Source organism: Mytilus edulis, chromosome 2 (assembly GCF_963676685.1).
Source record: "Mytilus edulis chromosome 2, xbMytEdul2.2, whole genome shotgun sequence".
Taxonomy (NCBI): Eukaryota; Metazoa; Mollusca; class Bivalvia; order Mytilida; family Mytilidae; genus Mytilus; species Mytilus edulis.
The window spans coordinates 22003657-22025958 of NC_092345.1; the positions used below are offsets into that span (position 1 = coordinate 22003657).

The following is a 22302-nucleotide window of genomic DNA, read 5'->3' on the forward strand; positions in this document are numbered from 1 at the left end:
AGGGCATTCTATTTGAATTAATCAAATGGTTCTCACAGTTATTTTGTATAAATATAATCTGAAAATTGGTAAATAAAGAACTATTTACACAAAATTGATTTTTCGGATCGTGAAAGATGACGTACCGCATTTTTGAAGATCGTGAAAAGGATCGTGAAAGATCTGATGCTACGAAGACGTTCAAATTATTCTTCAATTATATGATAATTAATATTTGTTATTGGTATTGAGAAAAGCTAGATAGGTCAACATCCTCAATAGGTTTAAGCATTTCAAAGAATTAATATTTTCAGAAAATGAAAAGAAAAAGAAATAACAATACGGCAATAATAAAAGACAATGGGTGACAAAACGCCGAAAAAACAATCCAGTGTTGTTGTTATGATTGTAAGGTGTACATTTTCGACTTCTGCAAGGTTTCAACTAACATCGAACTCATTATCATGCAACATTCGGCAATGTTTGTTTTATGTTGTTTGTCCTTTTGGATATATACCTGAATGCTATAGCGCCAAGGTATTTCGTGTATGGTATACATGTCTATCTGCATGTTTCATATATGACAATGGTGATGTCAATTATATTTGATATATTGAATGATAGTAAGATGTCTATGTCTGGCTGTCGGTCAGGGTTCATATACTTTTGACCTTATGTTCCGAATTAATTGGCCAAGCATAACTTTTACATTTGTCAGTTTCTAAGGCACTGTAAGGATCGGAACACATTTATTTGGTGTACGGGATATTTGAAGAGATCTGTATGGCATGGTTCATCTGACCTTGACCTCTTTTTATGAACCAATGACAATTTTAAGCGCATTTGACACTTCTAGTAAAACCCTTGATATTATAGACGTTAAACAAATATACTATCATAAGTAAAGCAGACATTACAGCATTTGCGATCTGGTATTCTACAGTCTGTAGTATATAGTTAAAGCAATCCACATCTGCGTTGTATATAAAGAACTTAAGAAAGTACTGTAACTGTTGCACATGAAAGATGCCGTTTTTGCTGTAATTTTTTGTTTGATGGATAACATTTTGGTTTAAACGTTGCATATCCTTATTATTGGCTAAATAGTGTCGGTCTGCCTGAATTGCACTAGATCGATTCACATAGCTGAATCTTTCACACTTATTTAGACACGTTTTTAGTTGTTGTTTATTTTTAACTTTCGAGGTAAAGTGTTGAATAGAAAAAAAAATAATAGCTTTAATGTTCATCCTTATCAACATAGTTACAGGCTTCAAACAGATACAGGTTTATCAAATGGTAAAAGAAATACTGATTTCTGATTACTAGCATTAAGTCTGGTCACGCATTTTCTTTCACGATCAAAATAATACGTTGCCTGATCTTTCACGATCAAGTTTGATGGAAATTCAACAAATTCAAGGTTTTCATAAACAAATTAACGCTTTTAAGGGAAGAACATACTTTAATTTTACTGTACTATCAGATACACCAAAGAACAAATTTCAAATATATCATGATATTCTGAAATATGACCATTATAGGTACAAAAAGTGTGTTATTTGTAATTAATTTCATAGACACGCATTGCGCCTTTTGTGTTTTTTTCAAAAAGTACTTCATATCTTCTTTATCTTCTTTCACAGCCATGTTGAGGAAGTTAAACCATTTTGACAGACATATTTTTTTGTTCGGATTTTTTCCGCGTTTTGAAAATGAAGCGATTTTTTCAAAGATTCTGAACTAGAATGTACATTAAATGTCTTTCACGATCCGTTACCAGAACTTTCACCATCGTCTCTCAATACTTGACCGCCGTAAGATGTTCTTTCACGATCATTTCTCTCGATAAACCGAATGACACCCGTGATATAGAGGATGCATTATAGCTGTCCTGTTCACTGATTTTGCAGTAATAATTATTCCATGAGGACGCGGTGTGTCAGTGTCAGATCACCCCGATGGCCAGATATTGGTATTCGATAATCGGTTCTACTAAGCGATACTCGAGTACTCGAGTACTCGTTGACATCCCTATTAACTACTTGCATTTTGTTTACCATTTATGTTATTTAGATAGTAGTGTCATGAACACATGGTGTCCACTACTAACTTATTACTAAAAGTTTGAAAACGTATTTTATTCGTGCTTCACTGATGAGTCTTTTGCAGAAAAAAACACGAGTCTGCGGTATACAGTTACAACCTTGATATATTTGGCGAAACGCGCTTCTGGCCTATAAAGATATATTCCTGATATCTTGGATGAGGTTGTATATATTCATCTCATCTCATCTGAAAATATCTAAAACTACACAATTGTTAAATTCGACTCTATAGGGATGAGTGTGGACAAGTTGTATTGCTACAGACAATGAGAAATGAACATGACCAGGGGCCTAGCTAGAAAGAAACGATGTGGAAGCAACTACTGCCGAGCGGTGCGAGGCTAAAAAAATTTGGGACCCTATTATGCAGATTTTTTAAAAAAAAATTTCGGTTTTCGGTCATAGGACGGTTAAAAGAGGAGCTATATGTAGATAAAAATTTATGAATGTAAAACTATTAACAAATCTTCTGAATATAGTAATACATAAACAACACATATTTGTGATACAGAATTTACTCAAAATTGTCCAAAATCTGCTCTTCGGGTCTGGGCAGAAATTAACTTCTCTATTACTTTGTCAACATTCACACTGAAATCCCGATGAATATGCAGTAATGCTATGTATCTTTCGTTGTTCATTGTTGATCGTACATTTGTTTTCAATTACATACGTAGTACCGTGACTGATAGATCTCAGGGCCATCATGGCATGGTAGCACTCGCGAGATGTTATAAACCAGCGTTCGTGTTCGGCATCGAGCGACCTCCCAATTGAATTCGTCAAAATTACATGCTAGGTCAGTTTCGTATGTTTCAGACAATATTGAGATTTGTTCGTTTGTGATATTTCCTACAACACGATGAAGCAGATAGAGCACAAAGAAGCGATTTTCTGATAACTTGACGCGACTCCACTCTCCAGTTGCCTTATCATATGGTCTATGAACGCAAAAAATAATGAGACTTTCCAATACTGTTTTGGCGTGGTTGCAGGGTGATTGGCTCCGGTAGTCTGTCAACCACATCGCCTCGGCATATTTTCAACGATATCGAAGGGATCTGACAATTCTAATGTCGATTGGTACATCTCATTCCAAACTGATATGAACTGTTCACTGTAAAATGTGCTCCAAAACTACATATCTTAGACTGAGTATTACAAATTCAAAAGTAAAAATCTTGTAAAAAATACAAGTAACCTTCCGATTTTGTCATAATCTCCAAATTTTTTTTTATTTTGAAACCAAATGTCGTTATTTAATGATATGTCATCAATTAAAAAAAGTGACAACATAGGTGTTTCCTTTAACATTCAATTTATAAATTTTTATTTTGCGATTTCTTTTTTTGCATGCCGAATCAATGTGCACGCAACTTCGGAGCTACGATCTTCAAGTTTTCTGAATAAACAGCTACGTCAACACTTGTAACTAGGTTGTCAAACTAATATCCGGGATAGACGGAAAGACACCAACAGTCTCCGATTCCGATTGACCAACTCATCTCTCTCTTCTGCTTTTTTTTATTTTTTTATTTTTTTTATTTGTGAAAACGACGTGGATGCACGTGCTGTCGTGACTCCGGGTAGCTACGCCCCTGATGCCGGTAGTTCATTTGGCATAATCAGTACAATGTCTCTCAATAACCCCTTCGCATGATTGTGGCCTCTGTTGATAATTGTCGCAGTGGTTTCAGCAAACAAAATGTCTTTCTTGACGGGGTGATGCGGTATGTAGTGTCTGCGCTGTGGCTCGTCCTCATTCTCCCTTACCTTTTCGATGAAACCACGTTTTTCCTGCTCTTTAATTATGTCGCCATATATTTTGAATAAGTTTGGTTCCTGGTTTAAGCGGTTAACGACTCTATGGGTCCTTGCTCTTGCAATCATCTTGTTTGTCGGTAATTCATGACATTCTTCAATCCATGGAAAATTTGCAACGTACTTTCCATCCTCATATGTTATCGATGTTGATGAAAATTCTTTGATGTTCTGTTTCTCCGTGTTAAGTTTGTCGTTTCCTTGTATACCAAGGGACTCCAATTTCCAAAATCTCTCAATGTCATAGTCCTCTTTTGTGTGACTAGATAATATGTGCATCATTTGTGAATTGCGTTGTCCTCTTGTACATGTAAATGTTCCAGATAACAAATATCCTATTTTTGAGCTCATCGCTGTCAGTCCGTCGCCTCGAACGATATCATCCTTGATTACATCCCAGTAGTGGTCTGCTCCGATGAGTAATGAAATTTCAATGCTATTATCCTCTGATAAAGGGTGGGCTAGTTTAAGTCCCTTCAAATAATAAATGTACCTGCGATTATTCTGAATCGGCGCTGCTGTGGTAGATACAATCAATACCAGTAAAGGTATTTTCTCTCCTGAGTCTGCTTCTAAATACACTGTGGCTTTATTCATGTGACGAACATTCTTGTCAGAATTTCCGAAGGCGGATATGTTGAGGGTTTCCTTTCCGTCTGGCTTGACGTTCAACTTGTCGGCTATTTCCTGCGTCATAAATGATCGTTGCGCTCCTTCGTCGAAAAGGATGTGAGCGTCGGCGCACTGATTATAGGACCATATTGGAGCGATTGCCGTTTTCAAAAAGACGGTAGAATTTTCTTGTTAAGCAGATGTATGCATGATTGGCGTGCCATTTTCTGTGTTACTTGTAATATTCTGACTCTGTGATTTTTGAATTGAAGATTCATTGCATAAACTTGTGTGGTGCTTACGTTTACATGTACGGCATGTGTTTTTCGACCTACATTCTGATACTTTATGGTTACCAAAACAATTGAAACATAGGTTTCTCTTCTTAACAATCTCCATCTTTTATTTGCTGTCGGTGAACTTTTTACATTCTGCAGGGAAATGTTGATCATTGCAATAAATGCACATTTTACTTGGAGAATAGTTTTTAGATTTTGATTTATTTACGTAATTCCCATTTTTCTTACCAATTACGGCATGGAAATTTGCGGTAGGTATATCATAAGCCTCACTCCCATTAGTGCTGGCTTCTTGAAGAGATATTTCCCGTTGTATTGCCTTTCTTAGATTTCCAAGGGTCCAGTCGTCGTTTCCGTTTTCTCTTGTTATATTGCTTTTTACGGACATAGGGAGCTTACCAAGCATAACTGGGATTAACAGGGAACCATACGTATCTTGGCACTGTCCTAAAGATTCTAATCCACGAATATAAACCTCTGACTTATCCGAAAAAATACGGATACTATCTAATGTGTATGAGGGTGCTGGCAAATCTAAAAGAGCTTTCATATAAGCGTTCACAATTTTGTGTGTTTTCCCAAAGCGATTTACTAATAACTCCACAGCTTTGTGATAATTTGCGCTGGACAAGTTTAAACCATTTATGACATTCATAGCGTCTGCAGTAAGAAATGACTGTAGGTACGTGAATTTCTGGACATCAGTAAGTGTATGATTGCTGTGAATGGTGTTTTCAAACGACTCCCAAAAGTATTGCCACTCAAGAATATCCCCAGAAAAAGTAGGTAGGGTTAGCTTCGGCAAGCGGTGATTTTGACTAGACAGGGAACTAGTTTGTGACGGGTTTCGGACCTGACTTCATGCATGTTCATGACGGGGCGTATGTCTGGTATACTTTCGTGAGATAATTCTGTACATGTACGTGTAACTGTTTGTGCTAATTTCTTATAACGGCGTAAATGTGTTTCAAGATCTAAATTATACTCATCTGCATCTGTGATTTCAACTTCTATATCTTCATCCGATGTATTTTCCAAAATCTGTTCATCCAGTTTAAGAATTACACTTTGTTTTTTCACTAAAGCGTCAAAAATTGGACCTGCAATATCAATATCCATCTCCGAATCAGTGTTCAGCTCATCTAGTTTCTTGAAGAATTTCGTGACAGCGGCTCAATTTCTAGCTCGAATAGACTTGATTCTCGTCGAATCCATCTTTTATCCTGGTCTCGGTACCAATCTCGTGATCGTATAATTGTAGTTTGCGTTGTGTTATGAATAGAGAAAAAGACGTCTATACAAAATGAATGATTTAATGCTGGAATACAATGATGTTAACACATATCAACCATGACGTTACATACAGAGAGCGGTAACGCGTATAAGTACATGTATGATTCCCGCGTACTGTGATAGTCTCTATTTATCCTCGACAGGTTTCAGCAAACAAAATGTTTGTTAAGAAAAGTTAACGACAAAGACAGACGTTCAGTTATGACAATAGTTCATATGGGCCGAGTGAGTTGATAACCTAAACGGCACCAGGTGCGTATTTCGACATCTAATGTCTCATCAGTGATGCTCGAGGCCAAAATAATTGAATATCTAAAATCTTAAACAAATATCGAAGAGAAGATAAAATTGAGAAGGATCTTCAGTATAGCCAAATGCGGACAAAAAATAAGAACTTCGCATGAAGGTGTAATTCTAAATTTTACAAAATTAGAGTTTTCAGCAAATTTTAATCAAACAATATCCGTATTCTTATACCAGTATCGACGAACTGGCCATTAGGCTGGTGATACTCTCGGGGTCAAACATTCTACCAGACCCAGAGGTAGTAATATAGGGTTATTGCATGAATATTGGGGAATATTGTCCCAAGTAGAATTTTATATTGCACGAGCTTGCGAGTTCAATATATGTTCTACGAGGGACAATATTCCCCAATATTCATGCAATAACCCTTTTATTGTATAGCAATATAATATTTGAAAGTAAAAATTGGTTTAAACTATAAGATTTTGTCGTTGATGACGTCATGAATTTGAAGATTTATTGCACTAGTGCGATATTGGAATTTATTGCACGCTAACTTTTGGTTTCTTTCTATGGGAAATATATTGCTATACAATAATACCATAAACAGTACCTATCTTATTGCACTAGATGCGCATTACGACAATACATTCCTATTCACTGACGTTCGAGTCAATTTATTTGAGTTTATCTCATACAAATGTCGTGGAGCGGATCAAACCAAAAAGAACATTATTTAATTAAGTATAGCCAAATCCAGAAAAGAAATCAAAACTTTGCATGAAGAAAACATATCCTTTAATTACAAACATTTTATGAGAATGATTCTATTTTCAGTATTTGTTAATAGAAATTTAAGTTGGTAATCAGATATTATATAAATTAATATTTTTAGACGGAGTTCGAAGCATTGCCTGACAAAATTGCTTTGATTTTCCTACGATTCGGCATTTTGTCAGATAATTTTGTCATCTGACATCAATTGTTTAACTGCAATCATATTATAGCGTGTCGCACCTCGGATAAATTATGACGTTAGGGTGAGGCCAAAGGTCGAATCTCCTATAGATTTTATGCTGTTAAAACAGTGAGAGTTCTTTTTTTTAGGCGGAAATCTGCTGTCCCTTCTTTTCATATACATACACATAATTTGGAATTGCATGTATTGCACAAGTTTTTTTCATTTTGCGGAAAGTCAAATATTATCACACCGCATCTCAATCACTGAATAATATCCAATAAAACACAATAAAATCATGGCCAAACTCTGCCCATCGATTTACACCCAATAAACTTAAATCTATTAAATACTTCCTGTTTAGATTCTAAATTACAATACATTTGTTCAAGTTCCTATTCAAAACTCAGTTTGTTTTACAGGCATTTGATCTTCTGATAATGTTTCTTTGACGAAATTCCCTTTTGAATACTTGGAGGGTGATTTTTTTCCGGACACTTATATTCACGGTGGGTATGGTTGTCCTGCGAGAGAACGTTCTGTGCTGGTGATTCGGTCCTGACGGGTGCTGGTGATCAATGAAAAAATGTAAACAAAGACGAAAATGATGATTTTTGACGTTTTCACTCATAAAAAATGGAAGAAAACAGTTGAGATTTTTCAATTTTGTTTCTTATGGGTTCCTATATAAACCATTAAAAAGTTGACCCTCTAAACTGTTTCAGTAAGCGTAACACAAAAATGCTCATTTACAGAAAATCTCGAACTGAAAAAAATAAACAAAAATGCTCATAGAGTCCGCTTTCTATACCGCAATCCACACGACAAAACTATTTTGTGAAAAAACATTGCAATTTATTAAAATTTAGCATTTTCTCAATTTATTCATGTCCTGATACTGTGCTGGTGGGTCCTGTCATTGTGCTGGTGGGTCCTGATACGATCTGATACGGTGCTGTTGATTTTGGATAAGAAGTTGGTCATATTTGAAACAAATGTTACAAAATCAATAAAATTGGGCAGATAATTATTGTCAATAGGATCTATGACTCCTATTTTAGCTCTTGTGCATCCATTTGGCTGTTTAATATGTGTTTTCAAATGATCGTAACTTGTATTACATAATTACATAAAAGGGCAACATCTTTCGTCCAATATCAGATAACAATATATATAGTATCTAAAATAAGAACAGTTTTATTAAGATATTAAATGCCCCTTACATTGATGCTTCAACAATGATCAAAGCCCATGCCGCATAGACATGTTTGTTAGCGCTCCGCATACCCCTCCCCACTTCTACCCAACCAACCCTTCTCATTTCCTCCTTCATTGTTACAGTGGTGTACTAACACAACAATTTATCACATAAAATAATAACACAAAGACACACATTATTGAACAACGAATGCTCGCAGGTACTGAAAGCTAGTTCAAAGCCGCATTTTCAACACAATGAATTGAACACAAGTTAAAAATTCCACAATACTATATAATTCATTTGATGTGTCAATTTGTTTGAAAAAAGTCGAAAAGAAGAGAGTTTTTTTAATGTCATGATTATCTGTCGCTTTCTAGATCTATGCTTAGCATTTATTTCAGATGACATGGACTCCTCACCCTGGTGACCCTGCTGCCTTTCATAACTTTATCCGTATACATATATTAATAGATAAACAAAAGGCTGCAACTGGTATTTTTGTATTTTAAAAAAATGATTCGTTGTAACGAGAATATTTGTGGTGAATGGAAACTGTGAGGGTCAAAATCTTAAATTGCTTATAAATGTTGCTGGACCCAGTTTCGTTATCTGATCTGAATTTTCTGAAATGTGCAAGGTGATTTTTTTTACTCGGTAAGTTTTGCCCTAATTGCTTGAAATTTTGCAATATTAAAGCCAATTTCAATGAGTGTGAAGACAAAGGGAATATCTTTGGTTATCTTGCTTGCTGAACAGAAAAGTCATTGTTAGGTTATGTAAACTACCCTACTTTAAGAGTAGACTAGTCCGACAAATGACACATCTTTCTGTCTGTAGGACCAGGCTACTTCGAAAGGAGGGTAGTATACCTCACCTAACAATGACTTCACGGTTTAGCTAACAAGCAAGCTAACCAAAGATATTACCTTTGCCTACATACTCAATGGAATCGGCTGTAACTAAAAACTCGAATACATTTTAACAGACAGTGGTCATGTTTGTTGATGAATATTGTATTTCCTAGATTCACTCTTGATAAATCATTTGGTAACATTTGGTCAAGTAATTTCAGAAAAGATCTTTTTGTAATTGCGGACGCCGAGACAATAAATGAACCTCACACGACCCCTCGACACAGGTGAGCTTATAAATGATCTTATAGCGATTCGGGTTGATAACCAGTTGAAATTAAGCCAGTTTTGTGTGTGTGTAGATTTGTATTGTTTTAAACTGTTCAGACCACAGAAGGGGTCATAAACCATACACGAAAAGATAACATATTAGTTTAAACATATTTATTTATAGTGGATTGGGAAACAAGTTTTGCAACTTATATTAATCCCTTTCTACTTGGCGGGTGCGAGTGCTGCATTGTAGCGGCATTAGCCTACTCTTTTTCGAAATCTACAAGGGTGTCTTGAACGTGCAAGAGATGTGGCTCTCTCTTAACACGGGTCAGCCATTTATCGTCCCCTTCCGACGGACTATCATCGTTTCCTCAAGACCATACTCGTCAATGGTGTCAAGGGATAAAATATTGATCTAAGTACTTAATTTACATCTCTGAACCCCCACCCCCGGCTTGTTTTTTTAGGAGGGTGTCTAAAAATGGTCGGTTACAGACAGCCGAGTACGCATTTTACTTTCCAGGCGTGTTTACGTTGATTGTTAAAGTTCTGAAAACGGATAGATGGAAACAAAAATGTTTGATATATCTGGCTTTAGATTCAGTTTTTTTAAATATAAATTAAGGCTACATTTTAATATAATAATGCTTAGAATTCACAATAAAAAAAAATGCAGAAAAAAATGGATGAAGTGAAATATCTTAGTAAGGAGTCATTACTACAGAGATGGTGTGTTTGACACACAAAACTTAAAAGCTTAGTGATATTATCAATATTAAAATAAAAGTGTATTTTAGTTGGGTATTTTTTCCATTTACTCATTTTCAATTATATTTAAGGCACATTTGATTTTTATTCATAAAAATATTTAAATATAGAAAAGTAGAACACATTGTTCACTTCCTCCCCCGTAATTCTTTATCAAAAATATTTATTTATTTTGGAATTTTGAAATGAAAAAGCGAAGAATCTTAGTTTTGTTAGTGTTCTCTAGGTTATCTCGTCTTCATTCTCTAACATATTCTAGTCTGCCCTTTCATAAAATAGGGAATTTTTTTTAGTGTTCTATCGAACTTTCGAAAAAAAAATACCTGATAACCGTTCAGACAAAAAAGTTGTGTTGAAAAAATCTTACAGATACAGCAAGTGATTCTCAATAGCTATAAGATACATTTTTCTTTTAAAATACAACTTTTAAATCTTACGGGAAACTATTCCAAGCTTAAAACTTTCACTGTAACCTGGCTCTAACTTACCCCCCCCCCCCCCCACCCCCACCCCACCCCAAAAAAAAACCCAAACAAACAAACCCGCAATACTATTGTCATTCTTATAGTCAACACTCAGATTCACAAACAAATGTGTTGTAAGCTGCTAAAGACACATGATTCAAACGCTCAGAAAGTCTTTTGTTCTATATTTTTGCTCTGCATTTTTATGCAAAACCTTTTACATTTTTATTTTATGGGTTATTGTTGAAGGTCGTACAATGACGTATGGTTGTTAACACATACTTCCTTTGGTTTCTTATTGAAATTTGTCCATTGACAACAAACATACCACATAATCTACTTTATATAAGTATTGTATAAATTACAACGTATTTTGGTGATCTTGCAAAATGATCGTAATCCCGAAAATCGTAAATATATTTTCTTATCTTAAAAGGGGGCAAGAAGGGTTCCATTAACAGGCCAATAAATAAGATTACACATAATGTTAAAAAAAATAAAAAAAATATGGGTATTTTTTCTCTCATAATAACAGTAAACAGATTCACAACAATGTTAATTTCAAGAAAGCAGACAACAGTTAACTAGTCAATAACAGTACAGCATCAATGATCTTGAATATATGCCACTTTTAACTAAAATATAAAGGCACAGAACCAGGACATAGGAGCACAGAACCAGGACCGTTTTTCTTATCACCAGCACAACGTCAGGACAATTCCGTTTAACGAACTTGCACGACTTTTGCAATATAATATTGTTGTAATATACTTTGCATGGTACTTATGACGCATCAGAGAAAAATTAAGCAACAAAACAGTCGTTTTATTGCCGTTCTGATACAATGTAAACAAACCCACCAGCACAGAATCAGGACCCACCAGCACCTGACAGGACCAAATCACCAGCACAGAACGTTCTCTCGCAGGACAACCATACCCACCGTGATATTGGTGAAAAACAGCCACAATGATAACACGGTCTATTGGATGGACTCATTAGTACAAGAAAACAGAATGTACAAAGCAATTTAAGCGGATCTTAATAATTCTTATAAAATTGAGAAAGGAAATGGGGAATGTGTCAAAGCGAAAACAACCCGACCATAGGGCAGACATTAGCCAAAGGCCACCAATGTGTCTTCAATGTAGCGAGAAATACCCGCATCCGGAGGCGTCCTTCAGCTTGTCCCTTTAAGATATGTATACTATTTTGTAGGAAATGAAATGCTTCATCTCTTCTTTATCTTTCTAAGAATGCCTGTGTAATACAATTAATCTCGTTTTGTAAAATTTTATACCACCCATTTAGTTTAATATTCATCAGAAATTATAATTAAAACAATCATACCTTTGTTAATCCGTTGTTTAATTTCACTCTTGAACATATATTAAAATTAAAAATGTCGAACACAGATTCCTTAAATTTGTTAACAATATTGTCTGATACAAGTAAAACTTAATGTTGTGGCATTTCAGAATGTCACTTTCCCAAAATGTTTACTTTTCGGTGATTTTGATGTTTTTGTTGATCTTTAAAAAACCCGTCCAAGTCATATTTATACAGGGAAAAGTATAAATATACCGAACTCCGAGGAATATTCAAAACGGAAAGTCCTTAAGCAAATGGCAAAATCAAATGCCCAACCAAACCAAACGCATGTAAAACAACTGTCATATTCCTGACTTCTTTTTGGGTTGATAACAAAAGACAAAAACTTTATGATTCTAAATTTTCTAATAATCAGAACTATCCACATAATGCATTGGTGCATAAAAAAAGAGCTTCAAAACAAACTCGAAGAAATGTGTTGAATAATTAGATTTTCTCTTAGTAATTTCCTCATTTCTCGGACTACTCGGAGACAGAATGCACTACTCGAAAACAAAAATACAACAAAATTGCACCACTGAAGAAATGATTAATCATCAGTGTTCTAGGATGTCTTCTTCTTCTCTTGAGTTATTTCGTCCGTTCTAGGAGCACCACTATAACACTGAGACAGAAACTTAAAATAGGACATTTAAACTCCCATGGAAGAGGAACTGACAAACTAATCAAAACTATAAACACTGTTTGAGAAACACCAAACCAAGCTGTGTATCACCATACACATTTCAAGTAGTCTTCAACCTGAGCTCGTGCATGTTTTTTTCTAGTGTTATATTAGCATAAAATGTTATAAACAGTACAAATATAAAACAACATAATTAAAAGACCAGGTTATTCAAACAAAATTTTTACATTTGCCTCGGTAGCTCAACATATCTCTGTAATGTAATGACCTGTTTTTTTATTACCATGGTCTGAAAAGATATTCTTTAGTGTCAGTTTGGGTATTGTCTTCTCCAGTGTCAGTTTGAGTACTGTAATCCATTCCTTTAATTGTTATTATTGTTAGATTTGGACAAATTGAATGGTCCTTAGAACGGTGCAAATGTGATATGAATTCTTTTCCCTTCTTTTCATATATGTACGGACATTTTGGAGATATATTTGCATGTATTGTCCAAATGTTTACATTTTGTGGAATGTGAAAGAGTCTAACGCAACATTTGAAGCACTGAATAGTATTCAACGCAACACAATAAAATCCAGCTTCTGCCCATGGTTTTACATCCCATTCATTTATATTACATGTACATGCTTCAAAGGTTTTCATTCTAGATTCTAAAGTGCAATACGTTTTTTCAAGTTGAGATGCAAAATTTGATTTTTTATTAGCATCGTTGAATTGTAAAATTGCATTCTGTATTTCTTCCTCTGATAAAGTTTCTTTGATGAATTTACATTCTGGGTATTGGGAAGCGTGTTTTGTAAGCGGATTTGTATGATATTTTACATTGGTGAGCCAACCACTACAGGAATAACACTGTCCATTTAATCCAACTCCTGGGTAGAAAAAACCAGCCTTTGCTATTTTGTGAACCTGATCTTGATCACTTTTAATCCACGCTATAGGAAATGAATTATTTCTTTCTTCAACACTACTATATCTTTCAAAACGCGGTTGTGCAATATCAGTAACAGCTTTTCGTGTAAAACCATACCACGCATTTGGGTAAATGTCCACGAGAAAGTTTTCTTCAGCAGACTCATACTTTCCAGCAACAGAACACACTAAATCTACAGGTTCAAAGTCTCGAGTGTAACAAATTAAAGATGAACAAATATCAGAAATATCTGACACGGCTTCTTTGAATCTGTTTGAGTTATTATCCATTATAATCAAAACTTTAGTATTAGGACTTCGCAAAACGTGTCTTTGTCCCAAAACGTCTACGGTTTTGTGATCCTGATGTTTTTGTCGATATCTGAAATATTCATCCAAGTCGATTTGTAAACATAGATTTTCTGTTGAAATCATAAGGCCAAATATTTGTGAATGTAAATGTTTCATGCTTAATCCATGCAAACCTAAAGTTTCAACCAGACCATTTTTGGCCAGAATTGTACAAAATGGCATTATCTGTAATCTGATTTTTGATCCGTGATGGAAGCTGCTGTGTTGTTATAAATGATAGTTGTTTCCAACAGTTGTAATAAACCATTCTTTATAGTTATTGATCCAGTAGTTATAAAAGTAATAACGCGATCAAAAAATTTACTGGCATTCCCGTATATTTCGATGGCATACAACAGCACACTTTCAATAGCATATTTTTCCATTTCATTTTGACATAACTCCTCAGATAATATGATCAGTATTTTATGAGGAAAGGAATCTAATGTCTTAAGGGTGCCAAATCTTGTCTTTTCTGGAAAGTGATTAAATGAACAATATTCTAACTTTTGATTTTCGAAAGCAGGAAATAGAGTTTTTTGAGTAAAACCATCTGTATCATCATATAGAACAAACACTTCATACATTTTGAAGAATCATTTGATGATCACTGGAACCAAGAAGGTATATATTGATACTAGTCCTTTTTTGCAAAATTTTCCTTTTGATATGAATTTAAGGTACATTTCTTGGATGGCGATTCAGATGAAGCAAACACCTCATGTTTTTGGGTTAAATGGAGCCAATACACATTTCCATCTATTTTTGTGGCTGAAAAATACCGAAATTGTTTTGTTTGAAGACAGTTTACATTTCACGCACTAATATATATATATCAATTTTACACAAATTAAGTTAAATACTGTAAGCAGTTGGTCAATTATATCTATTTTATGGAATGATTATGAGATCTCAACCCTCCCCCTATACCTCTAGCTAATGTCGAAAAATAAAGGCCTAACAATACGCACATTAGAATTCAGTTGAAGAGAAGTCCAAGTCTGATGTCAGAAGATGTAACCAAAGAAAATAAACAAAATGACAATAATACATCAATAACAACAGACTACTAGCAGTTAACTGACATGCCAGCTCCAGAATGAATCTCATAGTGAACACACACGAAGCCAATCTTCATTATGCGAAGAATTAAGGGTTGATTTACTAAGAAATCAAATGAGGTTAAATTATTGACGCATAAGCAAATAATACATAACAATGTTTTCTAGCTTATTTTGACAAATTGAACCAAACTGGTTATTAATAGTTATAAATATATTTTGAATAATCTGCTTTTATAAATATTTGAAACAAAAACATCGTGGTTTAAATTGTTGTCTGTATGGTAACTAATGTCCATAACGGTATACATAATATACATAAATGTTATTGTAAATACATTTAAAACACACAAGGGAATTACTACACAATTAAAGTTTATGAACTGTAAAAACAAATTAAAGCCTGTCGACACATGCTCTTTTGTGGAAATTGATGTACCGGCAATTCATTCATTTGATAACACAAATTATCATATATCTTTTCGATTTTCTATATTTCTTACACTACACGAAATCCCGGATTTATAGAGGTATGCAAATGTTATGTAAATGTATTCAGAGACCGACATTTACATATATTTACAAACCACTGCATTTAGTTTATCTTGTCTTTACATGTTGTAAATATTAATATTTCTTGTGCTATACCCTCCTATGGGCGGTTATGAGAGACCGCGGTTTATAAAATATCTTAACACCTAATCAAACCATTTTGCAGTTAAGAATTTATATATATTTATGACCGTCGCAAAACATTTGCAAACTTATGTATTTGTATACCTCTGCAAATGGAAATCTTTGTCATGTATTTTTCTATGATGTAAATTTATCCGCAAATGTGTTTCTTTGTCTAGGTAGCAAAGCATCATCATTCAAATGATTTTATATGGGTTATAAAGTGTAAGGTGCATCTACATTTTCCTGGTATGTAAACCAATTCAAAACGAGAACTTTATAGAGGGGTGTAAAGCATCATTTCCTTTTATCTACAGAGACCTGTCAAATGTATTGTAAAGGAATAATTTTGTTACTCTTTATTGTCGGCTGAAATGTATGTCAAATCAGAACATATCAAAAGCCTTTGAACATATTCTGAAATGTATGGTAAATACATAGATTTGCAGACAATTTGTTTAACTGAGAAATGTGGTCAAATGATAATATCAATGGCATGTGTAAATATATTGGGCATATGTAACTTTAAATACATATGGAAAGAAATGATAAAGAAAGATATTTCAGACAGCTAGAAATGTATGTGTAAATATATTGGGCATATGTAACTTTGAATACATATGCAAAGAAATGGTAAAGAAAGATATTTCAGACAGCTAGAAATGTATGTGTAAATATATTGGGCATATGTATCTTTGAACACATATGCAAAGAAATGATAAAGAAAGATATTTCAGACAGCTAGAAATGTATGGTAAATAGATATATTTGCTTTTAATTTGCTACTATATTTGAAAGGTGCAGATTATATTTACAAATATTTCCATAGCATTAGTGGTCAAGCTATGATATGACAAATATAGCTGCTTTGGGATTGGTTTTGGCATATTGGTAATATCATTTATTATACATGTATTTTAATAATTTCTCGAGCTCTGTTTGGTGTACTGCGTAAATTACTTTATCCATCAAAATCTTGTTTCTCGGTAAGTTATGATGGTTCATTCGCATAAAACAATCGTTTCCTTCGAGTATCGCTTTGAAACTTCTAGCATTGCACGAGTCATAATTCACTCTGTTTATAAAACATATAATTTTTTTTAAAGAGACAAATACTACAATATGTATTATATATGTTACTGCAGAGACATATATACTATATATATATAAGTACGTCTGAAATTGCGAAAGCAAATTTACAGATCTAACATTGTTGGGTTGATGTTTAAGACGAGTTGTACTAATATATATTATATATATATTATGTCTCTGGTTACTGATAGTTCTAATACATATATACAAATTAAGCCTGAACAATATTAGATATGCGTTTTCATTTTAAACTTAAATCGGTACCATTCGGAAGGTTATCGATCGATTTATCAAGTTTTTATAAAAAAAAGTCCAAGTTTCTGAAATAGAAATATTCCTTCATCGGTAGAATAGTTGTCACATAATATTTGACACAAAACACATCTTGAGAGAATGTTTTTTTAAGAATCGGCTAGTTTGCACACATACTTAAACGTTAAATCTATTGACGAATATTTCAGTTTTGTAATATTTGTTTTCCTTATCCGTTAAGTCCAGTCACGAGATGTTGAACTCCGTGTGCTTTATGAAGATCTCTCTGCAAAAACTTTCTTGTTTGTGAGAATGAAAGTTAAACACTACAAACAAAGAACCAGTGAGTCACGTGTCATAATTGACACACAATTTACCAATGAAATCAAACAAAATTGATAGATAATATCATTCCATTGACGAGATGTCGCCCTTCCTCCGATCAACGGGGTTTATCAGCAGTTAAATGTGACAATTATCACCTTTCACAGAAAGATCTGGTCCGAAAAGATCAATAGAAGACCACCGCTAGTATCAATATCCATCAATATAAGGCACAAACAATTATCATTTCTTTATGATTAATAACATCATACATTGTCTTAAAACAATGCTCCCGTTGTCATTTGATTGTGTTGTTTTTAAATACGCAAAACTAAAATAAGTTATCGAACTATCAGTCATTCGATATCTCATTTATCGCCTATTTCATCCTAAAATTTTACAGCTTCCATATGTACTTTGACAGAAACCGTATTTTTTCTGTCATGATCAAATAAGTTTTAATTTTTTAATTTTTTCTGCAATAATTACATTTAACATACTTTGCACACTTTTTAATTGAAATAACATTGAAACAAGAATCGATGTCACAAAGTCATTTTGTTTTAACATAATTCAAGAAGATTTGTAAACGACAAATACATATTACAATTACTCTTCAATCTTTTGAATCTCTCTTTGGCAAATTTCAAACAAAAGAAAAGTATATAAAACATCTTTTAGGCTTGGATCAGCATCTCAAAAACCTACAGGTTTACACAACATAAACTATACATACATGTACAACACAAAAAAACAAATGACAGTCACAATACAAGTACATGTAACTTACTCAAACAGAAGGTACAAAAACCTATCTTACAAAAAAACCATGGAAAACATATCTTTAAAAGATATAAGGCAATTGTACCCTGTACAACAAGACGAAGTCTAGACTTATAGTTTTAGCGGAAATGTATATGATTCGTGTTTGAACAAAGCAATATCTTGCACTTCTTTCTTGGACATCTTTTACGCAAAGTCTTAACATAACTACATGTATCATTTGTCCTTTAACAGTGGAGTCGGAAACATATATCATTGTACTTGCTTTCCATACAGGCGGGAAAAAAGGAAAGAGGGGTAAAATACATAAACTATCGTTATAGTTAAATCGCATTGATAAATGTTTAAAACTCTAAATAAGTTGATATATTAAAGAATATTTTTCAATAAAAAGATAAAACAAAAAAAGTGACAAGCCTCTGTGTCTATGAATATATCAAAGCACATTTCTGATTTTACAATCTTTAACTTGTATCATGCATGCTTTGGTACCTGGCGGATAAAAGTATTCGTCCCATTGGCTATCATACAACATCTTTTTTTACATACAAATCCTCCGTTCACGATGTTGTAATACCTATGCAGGTTGAACTTCAATTTAGAGGTTTATCTATTGAAGTTTTAGTTCTTTGGGTACCAAACGTGACCTTTAGAATTTAATTACTATAATTTTTAATTAGTTAATTATGCAAGTTGCAAATCTGGCAGAATCTATCATAAATTAAAAGTCATTGTAAGGAATGCTACCAAAATATAGTGTGTTCAAATGTAAAAAGAAATGTTAAACTGAACTGCTTTTACGGAAGCGTATTAGCGCCACACATTTTTTTTAAATTTTTCTTCCTATGTTTGCGTTATAACGCAAACCTTTGCGTTATAATGCAAACCTTTTCGATTTAACGCAAACCTGCTTTATAACGCAAATGTTTACGGTTTAACGCAAACCTTTTGCGTTATAACGCAAACCTTATAACGCAAGCCTTTGCGATATAACGCAAACCTTTGCGTTAAAACGCGAACCTTTTGCGTTTAACGCAAACCTTTGCGTTATAACGCAAGCCTTTGCGATATAACGCAAACCCTTGCGTTAAAACGCGAACCTTTTGCGTTACAACGCAAACCTTTGCGTTATAACGCAAGCCTTTGTGATATAACGCAAACCTTTGCGTTAAAACGCGAACCTTTTGCGTTAAACGCAAACCTTTGCGTTAAAACGTAAACCTTTGCGTTACAACGCAAAAATTTGTTTTATCTTATTTCTTATTTAAGATTCAAAGGAAACAGTAGTTATTAATGGAGGAGGCTGTATATAATAAAATTGATCACCTTTGTAGTAATTGCAAAGTAAACTGCTGGAATAATTAGTTCATATCAATGACTAATAATGAGCAGAATAATATAAGAAGATGTGGTATGAGTGCCAATGAGAAAACTCTCCATCTAAGTCACTATTCGTAAAAGTAAACCATCATAGGCCGAATTACGGTCTTCAACACGGAGCATTGGATCGCACTAAACAACAAACTATAAAGGTCCCCAAAAACGATATCCAAGTTACTACTAGTATATATATTACAAAGAAAATTGAGTAAATCGAGGTTATACCTAAGAAAAAAATCAACCCTGCTAATATAGCTATAACCGAATATAAATATACTTCCAAAGTAAGCTCCGTTTGAGAACTGTGTAAAGTAGGTTACATTCAAAAAAGCTAACCTTTGGCAATAAATGTATAGAATGAAGATGTTTTATTAATAAAATTATGTTCTCTTTATTCAAATTGCTACCCAAGCATCTTAAAAATACTTCATTATATTGAAATGAAAATTCAATGACTTTCTATCAAAGAATCTTGATCATATTCTGAGATTTAAAAATAATGTTTGCTTATTAATAATTCATTTTAAAGCAGAAAGATCATTTTGTCTATTTGACTTGGAGGTTTCACAATTGTATGACATTATTTTTGATCTTTCAATTTTAATATGACTATATATTAAACTATATCTATTTTCTTGTTAAATTATATACTTTTCTGATGCACAAATCAGTCTTAATTTATGTATAATTGCACTTCAATTATTCCATTATTCCTATGCATATTTATTATAATGATTTGGCCTTGTATGTATGTTTCTTTTTTTATCTACTAGTAAATCACATCCGAAATGAATGACAGACGGACATATATACAAAACTTAATGAATAATTGAAATAAAGATATTTGCGTTATAACGCAAAGGTTTGCGTTAAACGCAAAAGGTTTGCGTTAAAACGCAAAGGTTTGTGTTATAGCGCAAAGGTTTGCGTTATATCGTAAAGGTTTGCGTTGTAACGCAAAGGTTTGCGTTATATCACAAAGGTTTGTGTTATAACGCAAACATAGGAAGAAAAAAAAATGTGTGGCGCTAATACGCTTCCGTAGCTTTTGGCAAGAGACACACACTTATTTCACGATTGTATCTATACTTATAATCAATGCACATAAGTTATGGACTAGTACTGCACCCGTCTTAACTAGCATTGGGGGTCGCATGTCATTGTCCAGATACATTTGTACTATCAATAGTGTTTTTTTATTGTATTTTTGTGTGTGTGTGTTTTTTGTTTTTTCTTTGAGGGGGGGGGGGGGGGGGGGGGCTGTAAAACTATTTAAGTTTGGTGAACCTATGGTATAGTTTGTTAGGACAACAGTTGTGCGCTCGAACAGAAAATGCAGTTGCTATTTTCATCAACTAAGATAAATATTGGGATGCCCCTGACCACTATTACAATTTTTCAGTAAAAACAGAATGTTGACACACATCATATGCTATGAGAATTCAAAGACGATTGAAGTAGATCAAATAAAAATTTACCGAGCGTTCCGAGAAGGATAAAGAGTATTCTAAGGGTTGCAAGCGCAACATGAGTTTAAGGGCTGTCAATCCTTCTAAGATTGCTACTAGATACACGCTTAGCAGATAAGAATAATCTTAGCATTAAGATTGTGCCAAAACTAATTTATGACAGACTGAATGCTTCGTTTTTATCAACCAAGTTTCATTAACCATTTACACAAAAAAAATAAGTTTGAATGTTAACAGCACAAAGACAAAAGTACAGCAATAAAAAATGCTACCCAAGACGGCAGAGTAAAGAGGAGACATGCAACAACGCCAGCAGATGAATACCATGAACGAAAAAGTCAAAAATAACCTAAGCCTAGAACTTAATTGTTGTTAAATGAAAGTCATAAAATGAACTATCCAAATATAAATCTTGTTTATTGTAAATAATGATAATCAAACTTAATATGAACGTAACTTTTTTTGTAAATCGTGTCTTTTTTGTCATGTAATTTAAATTAATGAGAGAAAATAATATATTTTCTTATTCCAGGCATAGATTACCTTAGCCGTATTTGGCACAACTTTTTGGAATTTTGGATCCTCAATGATCTTCAACTTTGTACTTGTTTGGCTTTATAAATATTTTGATATGAGTGTCACTGATGAGACTTATGTAGACGAAACGCGCGTCTGGCGTACAAAATTATAATCCTGGTACCTTTGATAACTATTAACAAAATAATAAAATAAAAGTAGCAATGTATTATTATTCAATGAATACTTTGTTGACTTCAGTGACTCAAGTGCACCCGGTAAGTGCATTTTCACTTTGAAAAGACCAACAAGAGGCATTAGTAGTTTGTGGGGAGAAAATATAAAAAAAAAATAAAAAAAAAAAAAACAATTTAAGCACTCGCACATTTGACCATGAGGTATACTGCAAATAACAAGTATTATTGTATAGCAATATAATATTTCCCACAGAACGTAACCAAAAGTTAGCGTGCAATAAATTCTAATATTGCACTAGTTCAATAAATTTTCAAAATTCATGACGTCATCAACGTTTAAATCTTAGTTTAAGCCAATTTTTATTATTATATTGCTATACAATAAAAGGGTTAT

General features: G+C 33.6%; 1 protein-coding gene across 1 annotated transcript; it reads right to left on the reverse strand.

The window, feature by feature from the left end:
- Positions 1 to 3677: 3677 nt before the first annotated feature.
- On the reverse strand, positions 3678 to 4604 carry LOC139510763 (uncharacterized). The gene has a single exon (XM_071297290.1). It carries the CDS (start codon positions 4602 to 4604, stop codon positions 3678 to 3680), a length of 927 nt encoding a protein of 308 aa, XP_071153391.1.
- Positions 4605 to 22302: the final 17698 nt, after the last annotated feature.